Source organism: Hippoglossus stenolepis, chromosome 20, assembly GCF_022539355.2.
Source record: "Hippoglossus stenolepis isolate QCI-W04-F060 chromosome 20, HSTE1.2, whole genome shotgun sequence".
Lineage (NCBI taxonomy): Eukaryota > Metazoa > Chordata > Actinopteri > Pleuronectiformes > Pleuronectidae > Hippoglossus > Hippoglossus stenolepis.
This window is the reverse complement of record NC_061502.1, coordinates 21,002,472-21,028,226: the sequence shown is the minus strand read 5'-3', so window position 1 is coordinate 21,028,226 and position 25,755 is coordinate 21,002,472. Positions and strand designations below refer to the sequence as shown.

The 25,755-nt window shown below is 46.4% G+C and overlaps 3 protein-coding genes across 6 annotated transcripts; 2 read left to right on the top strand and 1 right to left on the bottom strand.

The window, feature by feature from the left end:
- The first annotated feature begins 136 nt into the window (after positions 1–136).
- On the top strand, positions 137–3,312 carry xrcc3 (X-ray repair complementing defective repair in Chinese hamster cells 3). Of its 3 annotated transcripts, none has more exons than XM_035151067.2 (7): positions 137–554; positions 666–803; positions 890–1,084; positions 1,302–1,456; positions 1,525–1,737; positions 2,423–2,473; positions 2,636–3,312. In XM_035151067.2, the coding sequence occupies exons 1-7, from the start codon at positions 500–502 to the stop codon at positions 2,810–2,812; spliced, it is 984 nt and encodes a 327-aa protein (XP_035006958.2). In that variant the 5' UTR covers positions 137–499; the 3' UTR covers positions 2,813–3,312. The 3 variants fall into 3 exon arrangements, with proteins under 3 accessions (XP_035006958.2, XP_035006959.2, XP_035006957.2); XM_035151068.2 differs by having other exon boundaries at positions 141–554; positions 2,584–2,804; XM_035151066.2 differs by having other exon boundaries at positions 149–554; positions 2,439–2,473; positions 2,584–3,312.
- A 131-nt stretch (positions 3,313–3,443) lies between these two features.
- LOC118104012 (protein Z-dependent protease inhibitor) lies at positions 3,444–6,604 on the top strand. Its single transcript, XM_035151062.2, has 6 exons — positions 3,444–3,600; positions 3,946–4,239; positions 4,322–4,615; positions 4,808–5,081; positions 5,275–5,422; positions 5,559–6,604. The coding sequence occupies exons 1-6, from the start codon at positions 3,588–3,590 to the stop codon at positions 5,745–5,747; spliced, it is 1,212 nt and encodes a 403-aa protein (XP_035006953.1). The 5' UTR covers positions 3,444–3,587; the 3' UTR covers positions 5,748–6,604.
- On the bottom strand, positions 6,332–25,750 carry ppp4r4 (protein phosphatase 4, regulatory subunit 4). 2 transcript variants are annotated; one of them, XM_035151054.2, is made up of 26 exons: positions 25,523–25,730; positions 23,246–23,533; positions 21,044–21,117; positions 20,462–20,564; positions 20,214–20,361; positions 18,830–18,903; positions 18,615–18,721; positions 17,876–17,983; positions 17,666–17,787; positions 17,465–17,587; positions 15,460–15,602; positions 15,257–15,376; positions 14,957–15,034; positions 14,692–14,775; positions 14,084–14,257; positions 13,884–13,989; positions 13,547–13,694; positions 11,274–11,418; positions 11,150–11,188; positions 10,425–10,496; positions 10,288–10,351; positions 10,088–10,162; positions 8,951–9,041; positions 8,801–8,862; positions 8,484–8,733; positions 6,332–7,396 (listed from the first exon to the last, which is right to left on the bottom strand). In XM_035151054.2, the coding sequence occupies exons 1-26, from the start codon at positions 25,583–25,585 to the stop codon at positions 7,351–7,353; spliced, it is 2,907 nt and encodes a 968-aa protein (XP_035006945.1). In that variant the 5' UTR covers positions 25,586–25,730; the 3' UTR covers positions 6,332–7,350. The 2 variants fall into 2 exon arrangements, 1 of the variants encoding a protein (XP_035006945.1); XR_007032273.1 differs by lacking the exons at positions 6,332–7,396; positions 8,484–8,733 and having other exon boundaries at positions 8,804–8,862; positions 8,951–10,162; positions 10,288–10,345; positions 25,523–25,750.
- Between the last annotated feature and the right edge of the window lie 5 nt (positions 25,751–25,755).

The window sequence follows — 25,755 nt, the reverse complement described above, 5'->3', positions numbered from 1 at the left end:
CCCGAGGAACACAACCTGAAGAACACAACCCGAGGAACACAACCTGAAGAACAAACCCGAGGAACACAACCTGAGGAACACAACCCGAAGAACACAACCCGAGGAACACAACATGAGGAACACAACCTGAAGAACACAACCTGAGGAACACAACCCGAAGAACACAACCAGAGGAACACAACATGAGGAACACAACCTGAAGAACACAACCCGAGGAACACAACATAAGGAACACAACCTGAAGAACACAACCCGAAGAACACAACCCGAGGAACACAACATGAGGAACACAACCTGAAGAACACAACCCGAGGAACACAACCCGAGGAACACAACATGAGGAACACAACCTGAGGAACACAACCCGAGGAACACAACCCGAGGAACACAACATGAGGAACACAACATGAGGAACACAACCTGAAGAACACAACCCGAGGAACACAACATGAGGAACAGAACCCCCTAAAGAACAGATCCTCCTGAAGAACAGAACGTGATGAAGTGGGATCAGCTGGAGCTGGACCCGAGGATCAGGGCAGCAGTGAGGAGAGGTCAGAGGTCACCACACTAACATCATCACTGTCAAGTTTCAATTTAATTTGTATTAAATGCCACAACTCAACAATTATTGTTGTTACCACGGTAACTCTGTCTCTCCACAGCCAATCTGAATTGTGTCAGGGACGTCCTCTGTGTTTCTGCTCTGGATCTGCAGAGGTTCACTGGTCTGTCTCACTCTGATGTCCAGCAGTTGCTCGCCGCGGCAGCCGCCGCCTGCAGGCGACGCCCTCCCGACCCAGGTCAGACCATCAACCGTGCAGTCTGATTGGACGTAACTGTGTGATGTCACAGAGTGGTAACCTGTGTATTTTCCCGTTGTACCCAGCCGTCCTCCGTGGAGGACAGCGTGACCTCAGACTCACTGTGGGCTGTCCCGTGCTGGACGAGCTGCTGAGGGGGGGACTTCCTGTGGGGGGCGTCACTGAGCTGTCTGGAGAGAGCGGAGCAGGAAAGACTCAGCTGGCTCTGCAGCTCTGTCTGTGTGTGCAGTACCCGACGCAGCACGGAGGACTCGACGCAGGTCAGTGAACGCACCACGTATCCGTCACTCCACCGGCTCCAATTCCCACATTTAATGTCTCCGTACACAGCTGTGATTGGCCAGTGAGCTCCGTCCTAGAACAGGCACTTTCTGGGGACATGCTGCCCCCTACTGTTTGGAGCATGAGCTCGACAGTTGGACGACTACAGAATGAACTAACCTGAAATAAGGTTGTAAATGATGTGTGTGTGTATAGGAGCAGTTTACATCTGTACTGAGGACCCGTTTCCTGTCAGACGTCTGCAGCAGCTGATCAGGGAACAGTCGTGTCTTCGCTCTGACGTCCCTCCGTCGTTGATCAGCAGCCTCCAGTTCAGCGACCACATTTACATTGAACACACTGCTGACTTGGTGAGTGGTCACTGCTGACCTTGGGTCAGATCAGTCGCCATGTCTCTCTCACCTGTCTCCGTCCTCAGGACTCTCTCCAGGTGTGTCTGTCCCGGCGTGTCCCCCTGCTGCTGGCTCGTGGTCTTGTCCGACTCGTGGTTGTGGACTCGGTGGCGGCTCTGTTCAGGTCTGAGTTCCAGGCTGATGATTGGCTGGAGAGGAACAAACGGCTGCTCACCTTCTCCTCCATCCTGCACCACCTGAGCCAGGAGTTCACCACACCTGTCCTCTGTATCAACCAGGTAACACACACACACACACACACACACACACACACACACACACACGACAGAAGGTGGATATATATACATTTAATATTGGTGTTTTTATTGATGACAAGTCCAAATGATAATGAAATAATCAAATCAAACTAAAACATACCACACAAAAACTTTATTTCATCTTTGATTCACTTGAATCATTCCATGTAAATGTGATGACATCGTCAATGTGAGACGGGGATGTCATGTGGTGTATGTATGTATACACACACATATATATATATATATATATACACACACACACACACACACACACACTAGGGATGTCGGCATTAACCGATTTTACCATAACTGCGGTTTCATAACGTCATAAGAATTGTAAAAACTATGATATCTAACTATGGTGTCCTGCATCTCGCGAGTCACTTTACTGAGGGAAGAGGGAACTGACGATAGTTATCGTGTGTGTGATAATAAGTGATGATGTATTTGACTGTGTGTGTCTGTGTGTGTGTGATGATAGTTATTGTGTTTGTGATAATAAATGACGATAGTATTTGACTGTGTGTGTGTGTGTGTGATGATATTGTGTTTGTGATAATAAGTGATGATGTATTTGACTGTGTGTGTGTGAGATACTAAGTGATGATAGTGTTTGTGTGTGTGTTTGTGTGTTTTGTGTGTGTGTGATACTAAGTGATGATAGTATTTGTGTGTTTCAGGTCACAGATGTCTTCTGCAGATCAAACAGTTCAGGGTAAAACTTTATTTCATCTTTTATTCACTTGAATCATTCCATGTAAATGTGATGACATCATCAATGTGAGACGGTGATGTCATGTTTCTAATACCATGATTCCGTCTCAGTCCTCTCTCCTCCAACATGTCACCTGCTCTGGGTTTGGCCTGGTCCAATCAGGTGATGGTGCGGCTGATGATGCGCCGTCTCCAGAGGACAGTTGTCCGTGGTGACCAGAGCAGCGCCCTCCGCAGGCTGGAGGTGGTGTTTGCTCCTCACCTGGCTCGAGATGGACGAGACGCTGCAGTGTGGAGGGAGGGGGTGGGGGGGGTCTGCAGCTCTGACACAGAAACATGAGTTTATTCAAATATCAGTGTGTTTGTATTAAACTGTAACTTTGTAGCCGTTTGAAGTCAGGTGTAAAACTGTAGTTTTTGGTCTCTAATCATCCCAGTAGAACTTTATATTAATGTAAAAGGCCAAAAATATGTGGACACGTGTTCAGGTTTGTGTTGCTGATTCACTTCAGGTTTAAATCAGCAGATTTTTCACCTCATATATATATATATATATATATGTACACACTCATACGTGTGTGTGTTAATATTTACATTACTAATGTCTTCATATTATTATTATTATTATTATTATTATTATTACACACATCCACATATCATTCAATTATATATATGTACATATTCAGGTCCATCATGGCGTCACTGTGGTCCGAGAAAAAATAATTGAACGTCGGTTCTTTTAAAATAAAAGCATGAGAGTAAAAGTGACTCCCTCTAACCCTATTTGAATTTAAACTTGTTTTATTTTGACATTTTACTAATAAATATCTGTTCAATGACGACAGGTTTCGTTTTAATTCATTTTATGAAACATCTACAATCATCTGGAGTAGAATATAGATCTTTAGTTTTTATTTTGTGTCTGAGATTGATAGATTTATTCTACTTCCTGTTTTCTTCAATAAATTATTCTGTTTCTTTTACCTGCTGCACGGAAACGACTTTTATTCTGAAAAGAGCGGACAGGAAGTGGCAGTGTTGTGACCGGGGCGCGAGCTGGACAGTGATGCGCAGCGCGTGAAGCAGAAAAACATCTGATCAAACATCGAAGATCCATGGAACCTGAAGGTCAGACTGATGACGTCAGTTGGTCTGTTTGTTTACAGCTGCGGATCATTGCTGTTTATCGATAGATTACGTCATCGAGAGATCTAATATGAATTATTGATCCCGACTGATCGGAATCGCTTTTAGCACCGAACGGGAAAGCGACCCTTTAAAATTTAAATCACGATCGCACGCTCATAAACAATATAAACAACGTAAATCCGAAAGAGAAGATTTGATGTGACGACACTGGAAAGGGCGATGTCTTCTTTGACCGGAAGTCGGTTGACGCTCTGAGTAGATGCTGATGTTCTGATGATGTGTGGTGATCAGTGTCACTGAGTGTTGTTCTGGCCTTCTCCACAGGGAGGAGCATTGTGACCATGAATCCCTGTGTCCTCCTCTCATTGGTCCTCCTCCTGAGTCCAGTCTCCTCTCAGACTGCCGACCCGACCCTACAGGACCTAGCCAATAGGAACTCAGACTTCGCTGCCCGGGTGTACCAAGCTGTCGCCAGACGGTCCGATGATAATGTTTTCCTGTCCCCCTTCACGCTGACCGCTGGACTGATGGCGCTGCTGAGTGCCACCAATGGGCCGACCCAGGATCAGCTGCTTCAAGGACTCACTCTGTCAGGACTGGACCCACAGACTCTCCCAGGTAGGTCTGGGGTCAGAGGTTAGGGTTGAACTTAAGACTGGTTTGGTTATGTGAGGTTTGAGTCCGTTGCTGCTGCTCTCAGATCTGTTTCAGACCCTGTGGGCCGCCATCCTGCCGGGTGGCGTAATCCTGAACCTACAACAGGGAGTGGCCGTCTTTCCCGCCCAGAGCTTCCAGGTGTCCCCGTCCTACCTGGACCTGGTTCAGACGAAGTTCAGAGGAAATGCTCAGACTGTGGACTACTCGACACCGCAGGAAGCTGTCGACTCCATCAACCGCTGGGCCCAGGAACAGTCCGGAGACCAGGTCCAGGAGCTGGTGACCAACCTGGACCCCCAGACCCAGCTGCTGCTCGCCACGGTGGCCTCCTATCAGAGTAGGTCTCACCTGTCACCTGGTAATGGGGCGTGGCTTCTAGTGAGAGGCAGGGTTATGTAACATCTGAGTCTGAGACCAGAACAAGAGGAGTTAGAAACATGTTTTTATTAAACCTCTATGTGACGACTAGTGTTCACACCCTGTTATAATGTTTTGTCTGCCTATACTAATAAAGTTTTCTCTTTTTCAGCCCGGTTCAATCCAGCCTTTAACTTGTCCCTGTCTCAAGAGGAGCGTTTCTACGTGGACAGGTATCACATCGTCATGGTTACCATGATGTTCAGGACTGACAAGTACTTCCTGGCATACGACCGCTCGGTGAAGGCTGGTGTGTTACAATTGCCGATGACCGATGGGACGGCCATGTTAGTCGTGTTGCCTGATGAAGATGTGGACGTCACCGCGGTTGAAGAAGAAGTGACGGCGGAAAAGATCCAAGCCTGGATCAAACAGCTCAAGAAGACGTAAGATTCTGCTTCCTGCCTCTCGTCCTTAACGCTAACATCAACTTAAATAACAGCGTTGATCTGAACATACGAATACGTAACAGTTTTCGTAGAATAACAGACAGAAGAAGTGGAGTAGAGCCTTTAGTTTTTAGTCTTTACATTTCTGAAAATGAATCCATCTCCATCCATTGTTTTATTTTGTACACAGGAAGTTGGAGGTGCAGGTTCCTCGCTTCCTGATGGAACGTTCCTACTCGCTGAAGGACGTCCTGCAGACTCTTAACATCACGCAGGTGTTTCAGGACGATGCAGACATCACAAACATGGGCGAGGCTAAAGGACCCAGACTAACACAGGTGAGTGAAGAAGCTAGAAAATGTATTGAAGCCCCCAGGTCTCTGTGATGGTTTTAGGTCCAGTTTGATCTGATGTGAAATGGTTTAGTTTTTTACTTTTATTGTTAAAATCTCTTATCTACACCTCCTTTTTCAGGTTTTTCATAAATCTGTTGTCTCTGTTGACGAGCGCAGCGATGACATCACTGGAGGGGGTGGAGTCAATGTGTTCTCTACTCCTCCCCCTCGACTGACCATCAACCGACCCTTCATCTTCATCATCTACCAGCAGAACACTGGCAGCCTGATGTTCATTGGTCGAGTGGTCGATCCCACCAGGAAGTAGTGGTTGCTAAGCCGCGCCCACCCGAGTCACACACATCAAACTTTACGTTTTTAACAGTGAAACGATGACTCGACAGGTTTACTAAGTTCTAATGTTCATCTAGTGTCAGTAGATTCTGTAGTTAGCAGCTTTTTGTGTTTATCAACCTGAGGGTCCGGACCCATCGAGGGGTCGCAAGATAAATCTGAATGGCCCTGAGCGATTAACAGGAAAACTGAAAATGGCCGCTGTTGTTTTCATCATGTTTCAACAGGTGTATTTACACTCAGACTTGTCTTTAACACCATCATCATCGATTTTCCCTTCAGCTTGAGCAACCCCGTATTTACTCCTTAATAACTCATGTTAGTGTGCTAACATGCTAATGATGGTGATCATTACACCTGCTAAACATCAGCTGTTAGCATTTAGCTCAGAACATGGTGGTAAATTAAAGGATAAAAAAATCCCTGTGGTTTTTGACCAGTGATGAAGGGTCAGGGGTCAAAGCTGCTTCACTTTAAAAGATGAAAAGCCACAGAGGTTTGTAAACACTGTTGTTCCTGAACGCTGCGCTGGGTTTCATACAGACTCACAAACATGGATTTACTTTAACAACTTATTTTATTTATTATTTTCACTGAGACTTTGTTTGGAAACATCTCAAAGAATCCAGTGAGTGAAACACTGCCCTCTAGAGGGAGGAGAAGATCAACCTGTTTCAATCTGCAGCTAATTAGCATGTTAGCATGATCATGAGCATGTTATCACACATGAACACAACTATTTAGAGTTCATGACTTAAACGTACTGTTGTTGTTAATTATTCGTACTGTGATGCAGTAAATCACTATAAAACATTAAAATACGTCACTTTACCTGTGGAGTTTTTTCACAAACACACCAACATGACATCAAACCTCACTGTGACATCACCTGTTCCCACCTTCTCAACAGCCAGTGACGGGGGGGTCTGTCACTTCCAACTAAACTTGAAAGAAATCAGGTTTTAAATAAAGGTTTAAAAAGCACAGCTGTGTGACTTCACCTTGAATCCTGAAGGCAGCCGGATCTGCGCTCAGTGCATGCTGGGAAACGCCTGGCTGTGATTGGTCCAGTTCAATATGATTATTAACATCAGTACAAATTATTCAGCTGTGAAACCTGACAGGATGTTCATCTGACCAATCACATGTCGGCATGTCAATCATCAATCAAATTTGATTTGTATAGCCCATATTCACAAATCCCAGTTTGTCTCATGGTCTTTACAAGGTGAGACGTCCTCTGTTCTTAACCCTCAAGAGTCAAACTACTAAAACCTTTAACAGGTACAGAGACACGTGAGGATCTGTCTCCCAGGACGGACACTAGTGAACAGATGTCACGTGGAACAGAGAACATGTGACATGTGAAACCAACAACCAATAAGAACACAGTAACAGTTTGAATGTGTTGCGTTTACTGAACCAATCAGATGATAGGATGAGATCATTTGAATACAGTAGATCTGTTAGTCACTGTAAGACAGAGATGATGTCCTGTTGCATTCTGGGTAATGTCCTGAAACTGCCCACTTCCTGCTGATTGGCTGATGGTCTGGTGGAGGTACGATGACGTCATCTTAATCTCGCCCGGACTGGACACTGAAAGAGTTTGACTTCCTGTTTCTGTTGATTAGGAAAAAGAGTAATTTATCAAAACTGGAGAATCTGACTTTTGTGTTCGCAGTTTAATTTATTAATAAAGCGATTAAACCAAGCTAACTGAACTAAGCTAACTAGACTAAGGTAGTTATAAAAGAGAACTAAGCTAATTGAATTTTTAAACAAATGTAATCTAATTATTAGTTCATCATTATGTCAGGTTCAAAACAAGGGACTAAAAGAGGGTAAACAGTCAAGCTAACCTCACACAAAACCAGGATTAAATAGACAAGGATTAGACCTAAATTTAGTCTTGGATAAACTTAGACTATACCTGGTCCAAACAGGTTTAGATCAGGGGTCTGTTCCACGAAGCTCGTTCAACTTTCAGTTAGCCAGCTGAACTTAACCTAACAATCACAGGCTAAGTGGTCACATGACGCTGGTTATTAACTCATTAAGTAAACACAGGTTTTACTACTTTAGATATGACCATGTGCACATAAAAGGGGTGTGGTTTACTGCATATGACCAATCACAGACAAGTTTGACTGACAGCAGAGACTCATATTTCACAACGAGGATCAAACTGTTACTTCTACTTAAAGGATCATAGTATTAAAGTATGTGAGGTTCTCCTCCGCTAACACTCCCACTGGGAGCACTTTACGGGTCAGGCTGGTTCTGTTGGGCTCCAGCAGCTGACGGAGGTTCATCCTCTGAGGAGAATCTAGATCTTTCAGAAGCTCATCAGAGGAGCTCAAAGGATCTTGTGGGTCTCTGAAGACCCTGGTCCTCCTCAGAGACTCGAACAATCCACACCAGCTCCACGGATCCTCTAAGAACATGATGTCATGGTTCAAAGGAAGGGAGTGGTCAGTGGGCGGAGCTTTATACTGTTTGATCTCTTATCTCCAACTTAACCTGGAGCAGGTCAGCTGTTCAGGTCAAGTTACCGTGGTGATTTACCCTGATAACAAGGCAACGAGCTTCATAAGACTGAAAACTCTGAGTTAAACCTGAAGTTAACCTAACCACAAATCCTGCTTCCTAGTCCTGGGCCCTGACTTAGAACAGGTTCCACCAATGAAATATTTTAGCAAGAACTCACGTTGACAACTTTCTGGACTGATTGTCCTTAACCCCGCAACTCCGCTCCATTGTTTTACTGCGCTGCTCCAAGGTACTCGTCCTGTGGTCTCTCTGGTCTATATTAGTGGTTCTCTGGTCTATGGAACTGGTTCTGTGGTCCAAAGTACCTGCCCGGTCCAGGAGGCTGGTGGTGTTGCTGCGGATCAGGACTGGCATGGATGAGGTTGACTGGGTTGACAAAGTGAAGTGGGCGTTCCTCAAACAGCCATCTATAAAACACAGCAAGTGATGAAAAACTGAAGAGGTATTTATGTGGTGGATGTAAAGATGTGGTACCTTTGCTATGTAACATGGAGGACTTCCCGGTTCCAGATGTGCTGCTCAGCTCCTTAACCTTCCTGAATCAAAGAACCAAAGAACAGGACATTCAGAACACTGGACACTTATTCGTCCCACACCAGTGAAAGTCAGGTCTGATGGTCTTACGGAGGTCTTTCTGAGTTGGCGGGTTTGGTTGTTGTCGACTGACTGCTGAGGGATCGACTCCGTGACAGTTTAGCCTTCCTCATCTCTTTACCTGTTAGAAAAAGGAACATCATTCCATCCTTTGTTGAGTTCCACCTTAAGGTTCTAATTCATCTCCAGGTTCTAAGAACTTTAGCTTCTTTTCCACTCGTCTAAAAACCCACTAACATCTTATATGAATGGATTCAATCCTCATTCACTCCCGGCTCACATGACTCTGCAGGAGACACAGGTTTTTATCGGCTCCAGCTCCGAACAGTAGTGATGGAAACACCACACCTGGATGAACCCGTTAATTTGACAGACAACGAGATGAGAGAGCGTCTCAGTTTTCATCAAACATGACACACCGGAAAAAAACTCCTCTACTGGTAATGGGAAAGAAGTTGATCACAGTTTTTAGTATAAGTAGGGATATTCCATCAAAGTAGCTGAACTAATCCTTATCAAGATAATTTACAGTAAATGTTCTGTATTGATTTCATTTTAAACATATCTGATATTATACAGCTAACCCTAACCCTTCAAGTGACGTTGGAACAACAACCCAAAAAACGTTGTGGACTTTAGGAGATCGAGGACGACCACACATCCCCCTTTCCACATAAATAGTGAGGAGGTGGAGATTGTCAACAACATCTAATTCCTGGGAATTCATATAACTAAAGATCTCTTGGTCCCTGAACACCTCCCACCTGGTGAAGATAACTCAACAGAGACCTTTCTTCTTAAGAAAACTAAAACAAACCGAACTTCCCACTCTGCTCCTGAAAAGTGCCGACAGAAGCATCATCGGGAGTATTCTCTGCCACTGTGCCACAGGTACGCCAGCACCACCTTGGTGTCTGGTGGGACATATGGAATATTAAGGGTGGAAAGATATTCTTGACACGATAGAGAACGGATGGTTACACATGTAACCGAGGTGGAGAGTCAATCTCTCCAACCAAGAGCCACTCAGGATTGTTCCAATCAAGGTTAATCGAAGTGGTCATGCACGGGTGATGCTTATATAGCCTATATCACCTGTGGCTTATCAGCTGGTCTTGGTTTCACATATGGTGGAGAAAATACTGATCAAAGGTTTGTCTGTCTTACCAGATGCTGAGACATTTCCAGATGAGGACATGGACATGGATTTAGTTGCAGAGAGACAGGTTTTACTTTCTCTTCCTGTCGAAGATCGATGGTTCACACACAAAAAGCGAAGATGGGTCAATAAAGTCATTGATCACATCACAAACCTTCAAGTGCACATGAAACTCATTTCGTGTTTATCTTTTCGTTTTCATGCTCACGTTTTCTGTCCGTTTGTGGTTCAGCGATGAGTTTTCCGTCACTCTGTTGTCGCTCCAGCTGTTCCTGACCACAGAGGAAACATCATTACGACTGACGATGACTCAGACTGAGGATGAACCGTCGTGTTCACACTCACCATCTCCAGCAGCAGAGTCTCCTCCTTCTCTTTCTTCTGGTCTAGAACGTCTCTCTCCTGTCTCTTATGAAACTGAGCAAACACAGTGGAGGTTACGCAACAACAGAAACAGCAACAGGGCCCTGTACTACGAAGCTGGATTTGCGCTTATGGCTTAACGCTAACCTTCCGGGTAAATTCGGGATTTCAGGGTCCTACGAAGCTCGTTCACTTGTTATCGGGCTAAATCACCATGGTAACTTACACTGAGCAGCTGACCTGCTCCAGGTTAAGTTGGAGATAAGAGATCAAACAGTATATAGCTCCGCCCACTGACCAATCCCTTCCTTTGAACCATGACATCATGTTCTTAGAGGATCTGTGGAGCTGGTGTGGATTGTTCGAGTCTCTGAGGAGGACCAGGGTCTTCAGAGACCCACAAGATCCTTTGAGCTCCTCTGATGAGTTTGTGAAAGATCTGTCAGTCAAACTGTCTGTGATTGGGCATATGCAGTAAACCCTGCCCATTTTATGTGCACATGCTCATATCTAAAGTAGTAAAATCTGGGTTAACTTAACGAGTTAATAACAGCGTCATGCGACCACTTAGTCTAACTGTGATTGTTAGGTTAAGTTCACCCGGATATCGGAAAGATATCCTGGATATGTTGAACTCCCTTCGTAGAACAGGCCCCAGAAACAAATCAAACAAATCATTTATTTAGTGTTGATGAAAAGCAGCTCACAGGTTCTTTGAGGTCCAGTTTGTCCAGTTCCAACACTGTCTGAAAAACACAATAAATCTGTTGTCAGCTCATAGTCCAGGACACAAAGACAGGTGGACAGACAGACACGTGACGAGGACGTTACCTTACGGATCGTCGCCACCACGTCTTTATCTGTCTCTCTGCACAGAAGCTTCTGGACGCAGAAGTCAAGTTGTTGCAGCAGCTGTTTGTCAGCTGGCATCCGGAGCAATGAGCGTAACCTTGGCAACAACTGGCACAGCTTGTACCTGACAGGTGAACAGACAGACAGGTGTGTCAGGCAGATAGACAGGTGAACAGACAGACAGGTGAACAGACAGACAGGTGAACAGACTGACAGGTGAACAGACAGACAGGTGTCAGGCAGACAGACAGGTGAACAGACTGACAGGTGAACAGACAGACAGGTGATGTCAGGCAGATAGACAGGTGAACAGACAGACAGGTGAACAGACAGACAGGTGAACAGACTGACAGGTGCTGACGGTGTAGCAGACAGACAGACAGACAGGTGAACAGACACAGTGAACAGACTGACAGGTGAACAGACTGACAGGTGAACAGACAGACAGGTGTCAGGCAGACAGACAGGTGAACAGACAGACAGGTGGGTAACAGACTGACAGGTGAACAGACAGACAGGTGAACAGACTGACAGGTGAACAGACAGACAGGTGTCAGGCAGACAGACAGGTGAACAGACTGACAGGTGAACAGACAGACAGGTGAACAGACAGACAGGTGTCAGGCAGACAGACAGGTGAACAGACTGACAGGTGAACAGACAGACAGGTGAACAGACAGACAGGTGTGTCAGGCAGACAGGGAACAGACAGACAGGTGAACAGACAGACAGGTGTGTCAGGCGCAAGACAGGTGAACAGACTGACAGGTGAACAGACAGACAGGTGTGTCAGGCAGACAGACAGGTGAACAGACAGACAGGTGTGTCAGGCAGACAGACAGGTGAACAGACAGACAGGTAGAGGGCGAGTCGCAGGGTCAGGAAGACAGGTGTCAGGCAGACAGACAGGTGAACAGACGACAGGTGAACAGACAGACAGGTGAACAGACAGACAGGTGTCAGGCAGACAGACAGGTGAACAGACTGACAGGTGAACAGACTGACAGGTGAACAGACAGACAGGTGAACAGACTGACAGGTGAACAGACAGACAGGTGTCAGGCAGACAGACAGTGAAAGACTGTGTGCTGACAGGTGAACAGACAGACAGGTGTCAGGCAGACAGACAGGTGAACAGACTGACAGGTGTGTCAACAGACAGACAGGTGAACAGACAGACAGGTGTCAGGCAGACAGACAGGTGAACAGACTGACAGGTGAACAGACAGACAGGTGAACAGACTGACAGGTGAACAGACAGACAGGTGTCAGGCAGACAGACAGGTGAACAGACAGACAGGTGAACAGACTGACAGGTGAACAGACGACAGGTGAACAGACAGACAGGTGTCAGGCAGACAGACAGGTGAACAGACTGACAGGTGAACAGACAGACAGGTGAACAGACAGAGAGTGTCAGGCAGACAGACAGGTGAACAGACTGACAGGTGAACAGACAGACAGGTGAACAGACTGACAGGTGAACAGACAGACAGGTGTCAGGCAGACAGACAGGTGAACAGACAGACAGGTGAACAGACTGACAGGTGAACAGACAGACAGGTGAACAGACTGACAGGTGAACAGACAGACAGGTGTCAGGCAGACAGACAGGTGAACAGACTGACAGGTGAACAGACAGACAGGTGAACAGACAGACAGGTGCAAGCAGACAGACAGGTGAACAGACGACAGGTGAACAGACAGACAGGTGAACAGACAGACAGGTGTGTCAGGCAGACAGGTGAACAGACAGACAGGTGAACAGACAGACAGGTGTCAGGCAGACAGACAGGTGAACAGACAGACAGGTGTGTCAGGCAGACAGGTGAACAGACTGACAGGTGAACAGACAGACAGGTGTGTCAGGCAGACAGACAGGTGAACAGACAGACAGGTGTGTCAGGCAGACAGACAGGTGAACAGACAGACAGGTGTGTCAGGCAGACAGACAGGTGAACAGACAGACAGGTGAACAGACAGACAGGTGAACAGACAGACAGGTGAACAGACAGACAGGTGAACAGACTGACAGGTGAACAGACTGACAGGTGAACAGACAGACAGGTGAACAGACTGACAGGTGAACAGACAGACAGGTGTCAGGCAGACAGACAGGTGAACAGACAGACAGGTGAACAGACAGACAGGTGTGTCAGGCAGACAGGTGAACAGACAGACAGCTGTCAGGCAGACTGACAGGTGAACAGACAGACAGGTGAACAGGCAGACAGACAGGTGGACGGTCGTACCTGACGTTGGCGACGGGGTCGTGCACCAGCTGCAGCGCAGGAATCAAAAAGTGTTTGTTGAAGTATTTCCTGGAGAAGATCTCAGTGGCTGTTTGACAGATGTCGAGGAACCTCAGTCGGTTCCAGTAGCTCCGACCTTGAGCCAGATCTGAGGATCAGACACAAACCATCACTGATCTGTTTCCTCAAGTCGTTCTGACGTGTTTTCACAGTAAGACCGTGTCTGTCTCTAACTTTCAGGAGTCTTTTAAAAATACTTCACTGAGGTACCTGAGGTCACCTGTTCACAGGTGACGTACTCAGTGCACCTGAGACTGCAGGACCAGGGTGTTCTGACCTTGGATCAGTCGCTCCATCATCTCCTGACGCTGCTCCTGTTTGCGGTTGTAACGGAGAAATGTGCAGAACGTTCGAGCTGCCTCCTTCTGCACAGGCAACACCTTCTGCAACCACAACACCAGAGGAGAATTTAGCCGTCTGTTCGACTGCTCTACCTGCTGCATCATGTCACGTCTTGTGTTGTCTTGCAGTGCCGACATTGGTGGTGAGGATGATGAAGATGCGAGGGGAGAAGCTCTGGTGCAGCACTTCTCCAGGCAGCAGTCTGGCCAGGCAGCTGTAACGCTGCAGCAGCTTCTCATGCAGCCGCCAACGCAGAGAACATCCGACCTTCTGCTCTGCCAACAACAGGGCCGCCAGCAGCTCCGGGAACTGATGAGAAGCGAGCGAAGAACGTGAAAGAACACGAGAAACCAAGATTAGAGAAGAAGCAGCAAAAGAAAGAAAGACTAAAGGTCTTTTAACACAACGTTTTTTAATCCGTCATCCAATAAATATCGTCTCACACACATTAACTTTACACACTGAGTCTGATATATTTTATTTTTATTCTGAAAATTGCCAGAAGGAGATAAAATGCAGCAGTGAGGATGATTTTGTTTCTTTAGAAAGAAAATAGAAAACGTGAGAAGATTCAGGAACAAGGAGACTTTCATCTTCTGACCAAAGAGCTGAGAACTTCTCCCGATGGCTTCAGGTCTGTTTCAGGACGTCAGGACGTATTTACTTTTTAACTTGAAACTGTTTCAGATGAAAAACACGGACTTGTGTGCAAAGATCTTAAGACTGGAGGTTTGTTTTCTCACCGTGTTGTCCAACATCAGGTTCTCTCCTCTGGACAGAACCGCCTCCAGAGTTTCCTCCAGGTGATTCATCAGAGCATCCAGAACCTCAACAATGACAACAGAAGCTCCAGCACACAAAAAACCCACATCTCAACAACATCGTAGCAGTGTTTGTTCTGAGCTGCTGTTAAATGTTTAACACTTTATAAAATAAAAACAAAAGACGACAACAGTGTGCTGATGACACACAAACAGCAGCTGATGTTTTAAAACTGTGACCTCTCACCTCCAGAGCGTCGTCCTGCAGCAGAACCAGAAGCTCTTTGTGAAGCACCTGGACGTTTGAACCGAGCAGCTTCACCACCTGACAGATGAGGATGAGGTGAGAAACTGTTCGCAGCCAAAGCACTTTAACGTACAAATACTGAACTGCTTCTTTCTTTCATTAACAACTACGATTGTGATGTTAGCAATCTCTGAAAAGCTACTGGTCGTCAATCCCTGTATCTCCTTCCTGCTCCTCAGAGGATAAACCCTCAGGACAAGCATTAGCTTCCCTACTCTTGTACAAACAGGTAAATCTGACCTGGTGGAAACTGGCTGCAGCGCTTCTACGAACGCAGACGTCGGGGTCACAACAAAGAGCGGAAAAAGACGGGTAGAGTTCTGACAGGAAGTGGGTGGAATCCGCAAACACCATCATGGCCTTCGGAAACAGAGACAAAGTTAAAAGTTAGATCAAGTATCCAAAATACTGAACCGTGTGTGTGTGTTTGAGTCTGAACTTACTGGTAAGTTGTAGCAGCAGTTGCAGCGAATCAGCTTCGACTCATTGATGTCAGTTGTCAGTTTTTCTTCAGTCTGCAGACCGGTGACACACAGCACCTTAAACCTCTGCAGCAACCGGGCCTTCTGCTCGTCTGACAGAGAGCCTGAAACAAAGTGACTCTTAAAACATCATCACTCCTCAGTCCTGAAGTCGCCCTAAAAACACTTCACACGGGACTGCACCTTCTGATCCTGCTCACACGAACATGAATGTGTGACGGGAGTCCAACACCCAATAACAACATGTTGGACTTCCTGCAGAGAAAGCTGACAGCGTCTGACTCTGGTTACACAAGAACTGAAGGACTAATGGCCCTGGCACCCCAGACGCTTAAAGTACCCCTCCCCCCATATACCTAGGCATGGTCAATAAACCTTCTCCCAGTCCATAAAACACATTTAGACTGGATCTCCAATGACCCTTCCTTGATTTCTTCAAGAGTAAACAGCTGGTCTCCTGATCCAGCACCTAGAAAGAGAGAGAAGCTGTGATTCCCCGATCGCTCATCGCTCTGACCTTTTAAATCTGGGAACCACCATCGTTCAGTTCATCAAGTCTTCCCACTCCTCTCTGGAGAATGCATCTATCAAGTATTCCTTCCTTTGTCTGAAACTACTCTCAGTCCAGGTCACCTGACCTCCTGATAACTGTCTGCTACTTCAGGACCAACCAGCCTGAAGGAAAACATTGTGGTGAGATGTCACTATGTGTTTAAGTTCAGCCGGTCTGACCAGCAGCTACCACTATTCGATTCACCTCACCACCAGGTGGAGATTAGCCAACGGATCTGCACCTACGTATCCAAGACATACAGCCACAGATGTAGTGAATCAACTACAAAGTCAATCATTGATCCACTAACAAACAGCAGATGGAGCAGAATATTCCCCTAATCCAGGTTTGCAATACATCATCCATGAGAGCATTTAAGTCCCTTAGTGACATCTTCTCCAGGACGACACTCAGAGAAGCAAAAACAGGTGGCTGCTCTGAACAACTGTCCCGCCTTTGGGCTGACCCAGATCGGGCAACATTGTGCAAACACTAACCAGGGCGTCATGATGAGCACCTCCTGGCTCAAGGAGGGCTACAAGTCTGCCTGGTCTAGACAAGGCAGCTTGTTCCTGAAGTCGCTCTTCTTTCTTGTATCGACTCAGTCTCGGTGTGTCCCTTCAGTCCCTTGGTGGGATTACTCTTACCAGGAACTACCTCCAAATTACACAGCTCTCATGGTCATGGATTTACACCCCTCTCATAACAAGGTGAGGATTCTGAGGTTTTGTCAGGTGATCTGTCCATCCATTGTCTTTCATGGTTATCCGAGATTGTATTCTAAACATCCCTCTCGCCAACCTTCCCTCATGGGATATGTAGTCCCTCCAGTGAGTTATGGGTCTCCTCCCAGTTGGGTTTGCCGAGTGAACCTCCAATTGAAGGCCAGGAGAAACCTGACCAGATGCACGGACAACCTCAACTGGTCCCTTTTGACGTGAACGAGCAGCGAATCTACTCTGAGCTCCCCCTAGTTTTCCGAACCCTGTCTCTAAGGCTGAGCCGAAATTACAGAGAGAACTCATTTCAGCTGCCGGCAGTTGCAATCTTGTTGTTTTGGTTCCTCTCCAGAGCTTGTGACTATAGGTGAGGGTCTGAATTATTGCGCTGTTCGGAAAACTTGTGGCTCTTGTGGCTCAACTCCTTCTCCACCACAATGGTTCTGGCGCGACACCCACATTACTGTTGTCACACTCCATCCTTCTGTCACTCACCAACAAGTCCCTGAGATACAGAGAATCACGGTCTCGGTAAACAGCTGTTTACAGACATGACTAATGTAACTTGAAATTGAATTCACCGACTCAAGAGTCACAAGTTTGTTTAATTCATGTCGTAAATATTCTAAATTCAGAGTCAGACTTTATTGTCTTTACTGTGGTTCTACTGGGTGACTTCAGTGTTGGGTCTTACCTGCCAGTCCACTGCACAGCTTCCCAAACTGGAATGACAAAGATGCCAAGACGGTTTCATCCCCGTGAGATGACGCCTCGCACACCGACATCACCAGAGGAACCACCACATGGAGTCTGTCATCTGAGGGGGCTGTGAATGTGGTGTCGTGAACAGGAGGGGGGTTTAAACTCATCTAGCTGTTGTCACCTGAGGACTCACCATTGTCGATCATCTCCATCAGATTGATGATTGTGTCGAAGGCAGCGAGGCACACGCTGCTCTCCTCATCTCTGGCGAGCTTCACCAGTTCAGGAAGCAGCTCTGTCCTGGTGTTGTCCACCCTGAGACGGACAAAGACACAACGTCTCACCACAACAGATGTCTGGTCCATATTAAGTTTGTTTTTTGTTGGTGTTTAATAAGGGTTACCATGTTGCCCTAGCGATGCTCTCCAGCTGACGGCACATACAGGCTCGAACCTCGAACTCGACATCCTGACATAAAGAGCGAGCAAGAGGCAGCAGCTCCTTCTTCACTCTGATAAACAGAAAAACAGCTGTTAGTGTTGGATAAACAAAGATGGATGACACGTCTCCACTTCCTCCAGAAATGAAGCTAAAATATCCTGAATTCGAACGCTGCCATCTTGTGGTGATGACGTCATTTGCAGTCAGTCTGTGCAGTAGTGATCGTGCAGCTGTGTCATCGAGGTCCCGCCCACAAACGCTCAACCAATCGTCTGGCAGTTTTAGCTGTCAATCATGACGTCTCAGCTGTCAATCATGACGTCTCAGCTTGTATTTATATCATCAAATAACTGATTCAAACCAAACTGATCAGAAACACTTGAACAAACATCAGTGAGATAAGAACGACCTGAAATGACAGAAACATCTTTAACATTTATTTAACGTCTACTCTGATTTTTAGTTTGGTCCATGTCCCATCTGCTAACATGGAGGAGGTTTATGACCTTTACTGCAGCCTGCCACCAGAGGGCGATCCAGTTGATTTAGCTTCAGTTTTGAGAGCTGTCATGTTGTCCATCCTAATTTAGATTCTATGTCTATATACAGTCTATGGTCAGATCAGGTGTGACATCATCAACATGAGACAGTCATCTGATCAATAATCATTTGAAAATGAAAATGATTTTACTGCTGCGCACATGTGGGAATCAAACTTGCAGGCGACTTTTCCTAAAATGTGACAGCTGGCGAGACGAGTATGAAGAGGGTGAGACAGCTGAGACTGATGGAGGAGAGGGTTCAGCACCTTGGAGAGACAGACAGGAACAGAGAGTGAGGCAGACCTTTCATATCTTTTGAGCCAACATGTTGATGACTGATGAAAGTTATTGATCGGCAGCATTGATCACTGTACCTCCTGTTTGATGGTCTCCTTAGGTAAAGCGTGGATGGCCGACAGCAGCGTCTCCAACCAGGCGTTACTCACCACTGACAATAACAAACACATCAGAGTCATCAACAGGTGAACACTCAGTGTGATACCAGAGTGTGGGTGGTTCAGGTGTGATACCTGAGTGTGGGTGCTTCAGGTGTGATACCTGAGTGTGGGTGGTTCAGGTGTGATACCTGAGTGTGGGTGGTTCAGGTGTGATACCTGAGTGTGGGTGGTTCAGGTGTGATACCTGAGTGTGGGTGGTTCAGGTGTGATACCTGAGTGTGGGTGGTTCAGGTGTGATACCTGAGTGTGGGTGGTTCAGGTGTGATACCTGAGTGTGGGTGGTTCAGGTGTGATACCTGAGTGTGGGTGGTTCAGGTGTGATACCTGAGTGTGGGTGGTTCAGGTGTGATACCTGAGTGTGGGTGGTTCAGGTGTGATACCTGAGTGTGGGTGGTTCAGGTGTGATACCTGTGTGTGGGTGGTTCAGGTGTGATACCTGAGTGTGGGTGGTTCAGGTGTGATACCTGAGTGTGGGTGCTTCAGGTGTGATACCTGGGTCTCGGTGGTTCAGGTGTGATACCTGTGTGTGGGTGGTTCAGGTGTGATACCTGAGTGTGGGTGCTTCAGGTGTGATACCTGAGTGTGGGTGGTTCAGGTGTGATACCTGAGTGTGGGTGGTTCAGGTGTGATACCTGGGTCTCGGTGGTTCAGGTGTGATACCTGGGTCTCGGTGGTTCAGGTGTGATACCTGAGTGTGGGTGGTTCAGGTGTGATACCTGGGTCTCGGTGGTTCAGGTGTGATACCTGGGTCTCGGTGGTTCAGGTGTGATACCTGAGTGTGGGTGCTTCAGGTGTGATACCTGAGGTGGGTGGTTCAGGTGTGATACCTGAGTGTGGGTGGTTCAGGTGTGATACCTGGGTCTCGGTGGTTCAGGTGTGATACCTGTGTGTGGGTGGTTCAGGTGTGATACCTGTGTGTGGGTGGTTCAGGTGTGATACCTGTGTGGGTGGTTCAGGTGTGATACCTGAGGTGGGTGGTTCAGGTGTGATACCTGAGTGTGGGTGGTTCAGGTGTGATACCTGAGTGTGGGTGCTTCAGGTGTGATACCTGAGTGTGGGTGGTTCAGGTGTGATACCTGTGTGTGGGTGGTTCAGGTGTGATACCTGAGTGTGGGTGCTTCAGGTGTGATACCTGGGTCTCGGTGCTTCAGGTGTGATACCTGGGTCTGGGTGGTTCAGGTGTGATACCTGTGTGTGGGTGGTTCAGGTGTGATACCTGGGTCTCGGTGCTTCAGGTGTGATACCTGAGTGTGGGTGGTTCAGGTGTGATACCTGTGTGTGGGTGGTTCAGGTGTGATACCTGGGTCTCGGTGGTTCAGGTGCAGCAGGACTGTCTTCAGGATGGAGTAGGTGTGGGTGTGGATCAGGATGATGTCGTCCTGCAGGATGGTTAAAAACGATGCTGCTGCCGACAGCTGGATTTCCGCTCCAGATCCGTTCAGGGCCTCCTGAGTCACACAGACATGTAAGGTTACCCCTGTGCTCTCAGAACGTTCTCGTGCTGCCCTCCTCCGCCGGCCTTCAATGAGTCTGGCTGATGTTACGCACCCGAACTTTTGGAACGACCCGACGAAACGTCTCGGCGGGATTCTGTCGGACCAGACTTGGCAGGTTACTGATGACGCTGGCTCTCTGCACCTCTTGACCCACACTGGTGACAAGAGAAAACAAATATAAAGTAACAATCAGGGGAAAATATATATTTGAAGTGAGAAAATGTACAGTTAATAAAGACAAGGACCTAAACTTGAACCCTGAGGGATTCCAGCAGTGACACCTGGAGATAAAGTCCAGACATTAACCACACAAACAGTTAGTGAATCTATCATTTTGTGTAATGAATGAGTTCAGTGAACTAGTTTCAGATCCTCAGAGATCCGGCTGGAGAACGAGCAGCTTCCATGTTGGGTTAGGAAGGAGGACAGGTGGAGAACATGAGCCCCCCCCCCCCGTTTGTACTGACGCAATTCATTCAGCATTCGTCTTCACTGTGAACCGACACCGACAGACCCAAGACAACCACCTGAAACTAGTTTTAATGCAGACTCAGGTAAGACAGGAAACTAAAATAAAAAACGTCACAGTCGCACAAACATCAAGACGTTTCTGAAACCGTGGGTGAGTTCTCACCTGAGCAGGTAGACGGCTCTCTCTATGTCATTGAGGTCTTCGTCAACAGTCAGCTGATCGATCTCCTCCGCCGTCTGACAGGAACACAACCAGGTTCCATCACTCATTGGGTTATAAACACGTGTTTGTGCTTTAATACACTTGAAGGAACATTAATGTTTCCGCTACCCTCAACACACCTCATCGTCACAACGTCACCAGCTTGATTTCAGCCCAGAGACTTTTACTCTGTTATTTTAATGTCTCTGCTGTCGGTCATAAAAAATGTCCTCACAAGGTCACATAATGAACAGAAACAGACAAGTTTGTGTCGTTACACAGAAGTTACTCAGATACTTATATTACTTTAATGAACAGTAACTAAAACCTAAACCTCCAACTGACCTTTGACCCTAAAACTCCCTCATGTCTGGGGACAGTCCTCACACATTCCTGTCCCCAAAACTACCTGTAAAAACTACGCTGTACTCTGTGCTGTAAGTAACTAAGTACTTGTACTTTAACATCATAGCTCTGAGGTACTTTTGTGTTTCTAAGTCCCGAGAATGGAGACGATGTTGTTCTCACCATGTTGTGTCTCCAGAGGCTAGCATGCTAACCAGCTAGCCTCTGTCCCAGACGCTGTATATTACCTGAGGCCTGTCTCACTGCAGACTGTATATAGACCTGTCTCACTGCAGACTGTATATAGACCTGTCTCACTGCAGACTGTATATAGACCTGTCTCACTGCAGACTGTATAGACCTGTCTCACTGCAGACTGTATATAGACCTGTCTCACTGCAGACTGTATATAGACCTGTCTCACTGCAGACTGTATATAGACCTGTCTCACTGCAGACTGTATATAGACCTGTCTCACTGCAGACTGTATATAGACCTGTCTCACTGCAGACTGTATATAAACCTGTCTCACTGCAGACTGTATATAGGCCTGTCTCACTGCAGACTGTATATAGACCTGTCTCACTGCAGACTGTATATAGACCTGTCTCACTGCAGACTGTATATAGACCTGTCTCACTGCAGACTGTATATAAACCTGTCTCACTGCAGACTGTATATAAACCTGTCTCACTGCAGACTGTAAATAGACCTGTCTCACTGCAGACTGTATATAGACCTGTCTCACTGCAGACTGTATATAGACCTGTCTCACTGCAGACTGTATATAGACCTGTCTCACTGCAGACTGTATATAGACCTGTCTCACTGCAGACTGTATATAAACCTGTCTCACTGCAGACTGTATATAGACCTGTCTCACTGCAGACTGTATATAGACCTGTCTCACTGCAGACTGTATATAGACCTGTCTCACTGCAGACTGTATATAGACCTGTCTCACTGCAGACTGTATATAGGCCTGTCTCACTGCAGACTGTATATAGACCTGTCTCACTGCAGACTGTATATAGACCTGTCTCACTGCAGACTGTATATAAACCTGTCTCACTGCAGACTGTATATAGACCTGTCTCACTCAGACTGTATATAGACCTGTCTCACTGCAGACTGTATATAAACCTGTCTCACTGCAGACTGTATGCCTGTCTCACTGCAGACTGTATATAGACCTGTCTCACTGCAGACTGTATATAGGCCTGTCTCACTGCAGACTGTATATAGGCCTGTCTCACTGCAGACTGTATATAGACCTGTCTCACTGCAGACTGTAAATAGACCTGTCTCACTGCAGACTGTAAATAGACCTGTCTCACTGCAGACTGTATATAGACCTGTCTCACTGCAGACTGTATATAGACCTGTTCTGCAGACTGTATAGGCCTGTCTACTGTATAGCCTGTCTCACTGCAGACTGTATATAGACCTGTCTCACTGCAGACTGTATATAGGCCTGTCTCACTGCAGACTGTATATAAACCTGTCTCACTGCAGACTGTATATAGACCTGTCTCACTGCAGACTGTATATAGACCTGTCTCACTGCAGACTGTATATAGACCTGTCTCACTGCAGACTGTATATAGACCTGTCTCACTGCAGACAGACAGACACACAGTGAAACTGCGTCATGCTGCGGGTCTCCCTCTGCTTCCTGTGTGGAGGCTGATCTTCCTCCACTGACTCATACAGCGTCACATCATCATCACCACCGTGTGTGTGTTTGTGCGCGCGCTTGTACGCGCGTGCGTGTGTGCGTATGTGTGTGTGCGGTTGTGTGTGTGCGCGTGTGTGTACCTTCAGACTCCTGCGGATCGGTCTCTCGATGAAGGCCAGCTCGTGCAGCTCGTGCAGCTCTTCCAGGGGTCCGAACAGGAAGCTGCTCTGGTTCATTCTGCTGAAGAACATCTGGACACGTCCCGGTCCTCTGGTCCCGGCGGTTCCGATGGTTCCGATGGTTCCGGTTGTTCCGTTACTCAGCGGAGGATCTGAGCTCCAACCATCGTGCTGAGAGGACGAGGCGGGGGGCGGGGGCACTGTCACTAACTGTCTCCATGGAAACCGGTGAGTCCGGGGGCCGCGAGACTTCAGAGCAGAATACACACGTCACATCATCAGATCATCAAATCATCAGATCATCAGTCATCAGATCATCACATCATCACATCATCACATCATCACATCATCAGATCATCACATCATCAAATCATCACATCATCAGATCATCAAATCATCACATCATCAGATCATCAGATCATCAGATCATCAAATCATCAGTCATCAGTCATCAGATCATCACATCATCACATCATCAGATCATCACATCATCAAATCATCACATCATCAGATCATCAAATCATCACATCATCAAATCATCAGATCATCACATCATCAGATCATCAGATCATCAGATCATCACATCATCACATCATCAGATCATCAGTCATCAGATCATCACATCATCAGATCATCAGATCATCAGTCATCAGATCATCACATCATCAGATCATCAGTCATCAGATCATCACATCATCACATCATCACATCATCAGATCATCACATCATCACATCATCAGATCATCAGATCATCAGTCATCAGATCATCAGATCATCAGATCATCACATCATCACATCATCACATCATCAGATCATCAGTCATCAGATCATCACATCATCACATCATCAGATCATCACATCATCAAATCATCAGATCATCAGATCATCACATCATCACATCATCAGATCATCAGTCATCAGATCATCACATCATCACATCATCAAATCATCAGATCATCACATCATCAGATCATCAGATCATCAGATCATCAGATCATCACATCATCAGATCATCACATCATCACATCATCAGATCATCACATCATCACATCATCAGATCATCACATCATCACATCATCAGATCATCACATCATCACATCATCACATCATCAGTCATCAGATCATCAGATCATCAGATCATCACATCATCACATCATCAGATCATCAGATCATCACATCATCAGATCATCAGATCATCACATCATCACATCATCAGATCATCAGATCATCACATCATCACATCATCACATCATCACATCATCACATCATCAGTCATCAGATCATCAGATCATCAGATCATCACATCATCACATCATCAGATCATCACATCATCACATCATCAGATCATCACATCATCAGATCATCAGATCATCAGATCATCAGATCATCAGATCATCACATCATCACATCATCAGATCATCAGATCATCACATCATCACATCATCAGATCATCACATCATCACATCATCACATCATCACATCATCACATCATCGATCATCAGATCATCACATCATCAGATCATCAGATCATCAGATCATCAGATCATCACATCATCACATCATCAGATCATCAGATCATCAGATCATCGCGCTGTGAACAAATCATTTGTTAAAGCTTCAAACCAAAGATTCATCAGACATGAACAATCATCAGTCTTCACTCCGGCGGAACCTTCAGCACATTTAATAACATTTTTAACGTCTTAAAGCCTTAAAGTCTCCGTAAGACTCATATTTATTTTCTAATTAAAAAGGTCAAAATGCTTCTTTTTCTTCAAGCAGGAAACGTGGCGTCTAGCTGCGCAGTAATAAAGTGTTATTCATCAGCATTATGCTTTTAACACGTTTTCACGTGTCCAAGTGGCGCGTCTGCTGGTCCCACACAGGGGGCGATACCGAGCACATCTGTGAGTAAAAAGTATTTGTGTTTTTGTTTGATCACAGAGTCACAATCAGAGTCACCGGAACTCGAACCAGACTGAAACCGGCGTGAAACCAGACTAGAACCAGAGTGGAACTGGACTAGAAGCAGCTGATGGCCGCTGAAGGCCGAGGCTCTGCACTGCAGCAGCTGATCGGGTTTCCACGGAAACGGTCAGTGACAAAACTCATTCACAGTCCAGTTCATGGACACTGAGCTGCTGCAGTTTAAAGACACACTGACACTAAATTACATTTTATGAAATACATTGTTATGATATGTGATGTCATGTCTTGTCGTGTCATGTTATGTCTCACCTCCACATGTAAACAAGGGTCTGTGTGTGTGACGTGTCTGTGAATCACATGAACACTCGTCATGTCAACACGTTGGCATCAGAACGGAGCAGAGACGTCAGCTGCAGCTTCACTGACTTTCAAACACTCCATTCTCTCTCCTGCCTTTAGATCCACCATGGCTGCTGAGGTGAATGTGGAGGAGTTCTCTGTGTCAGTTGCTGACATTAACCTTCCTCCTGTGACATTAGAGA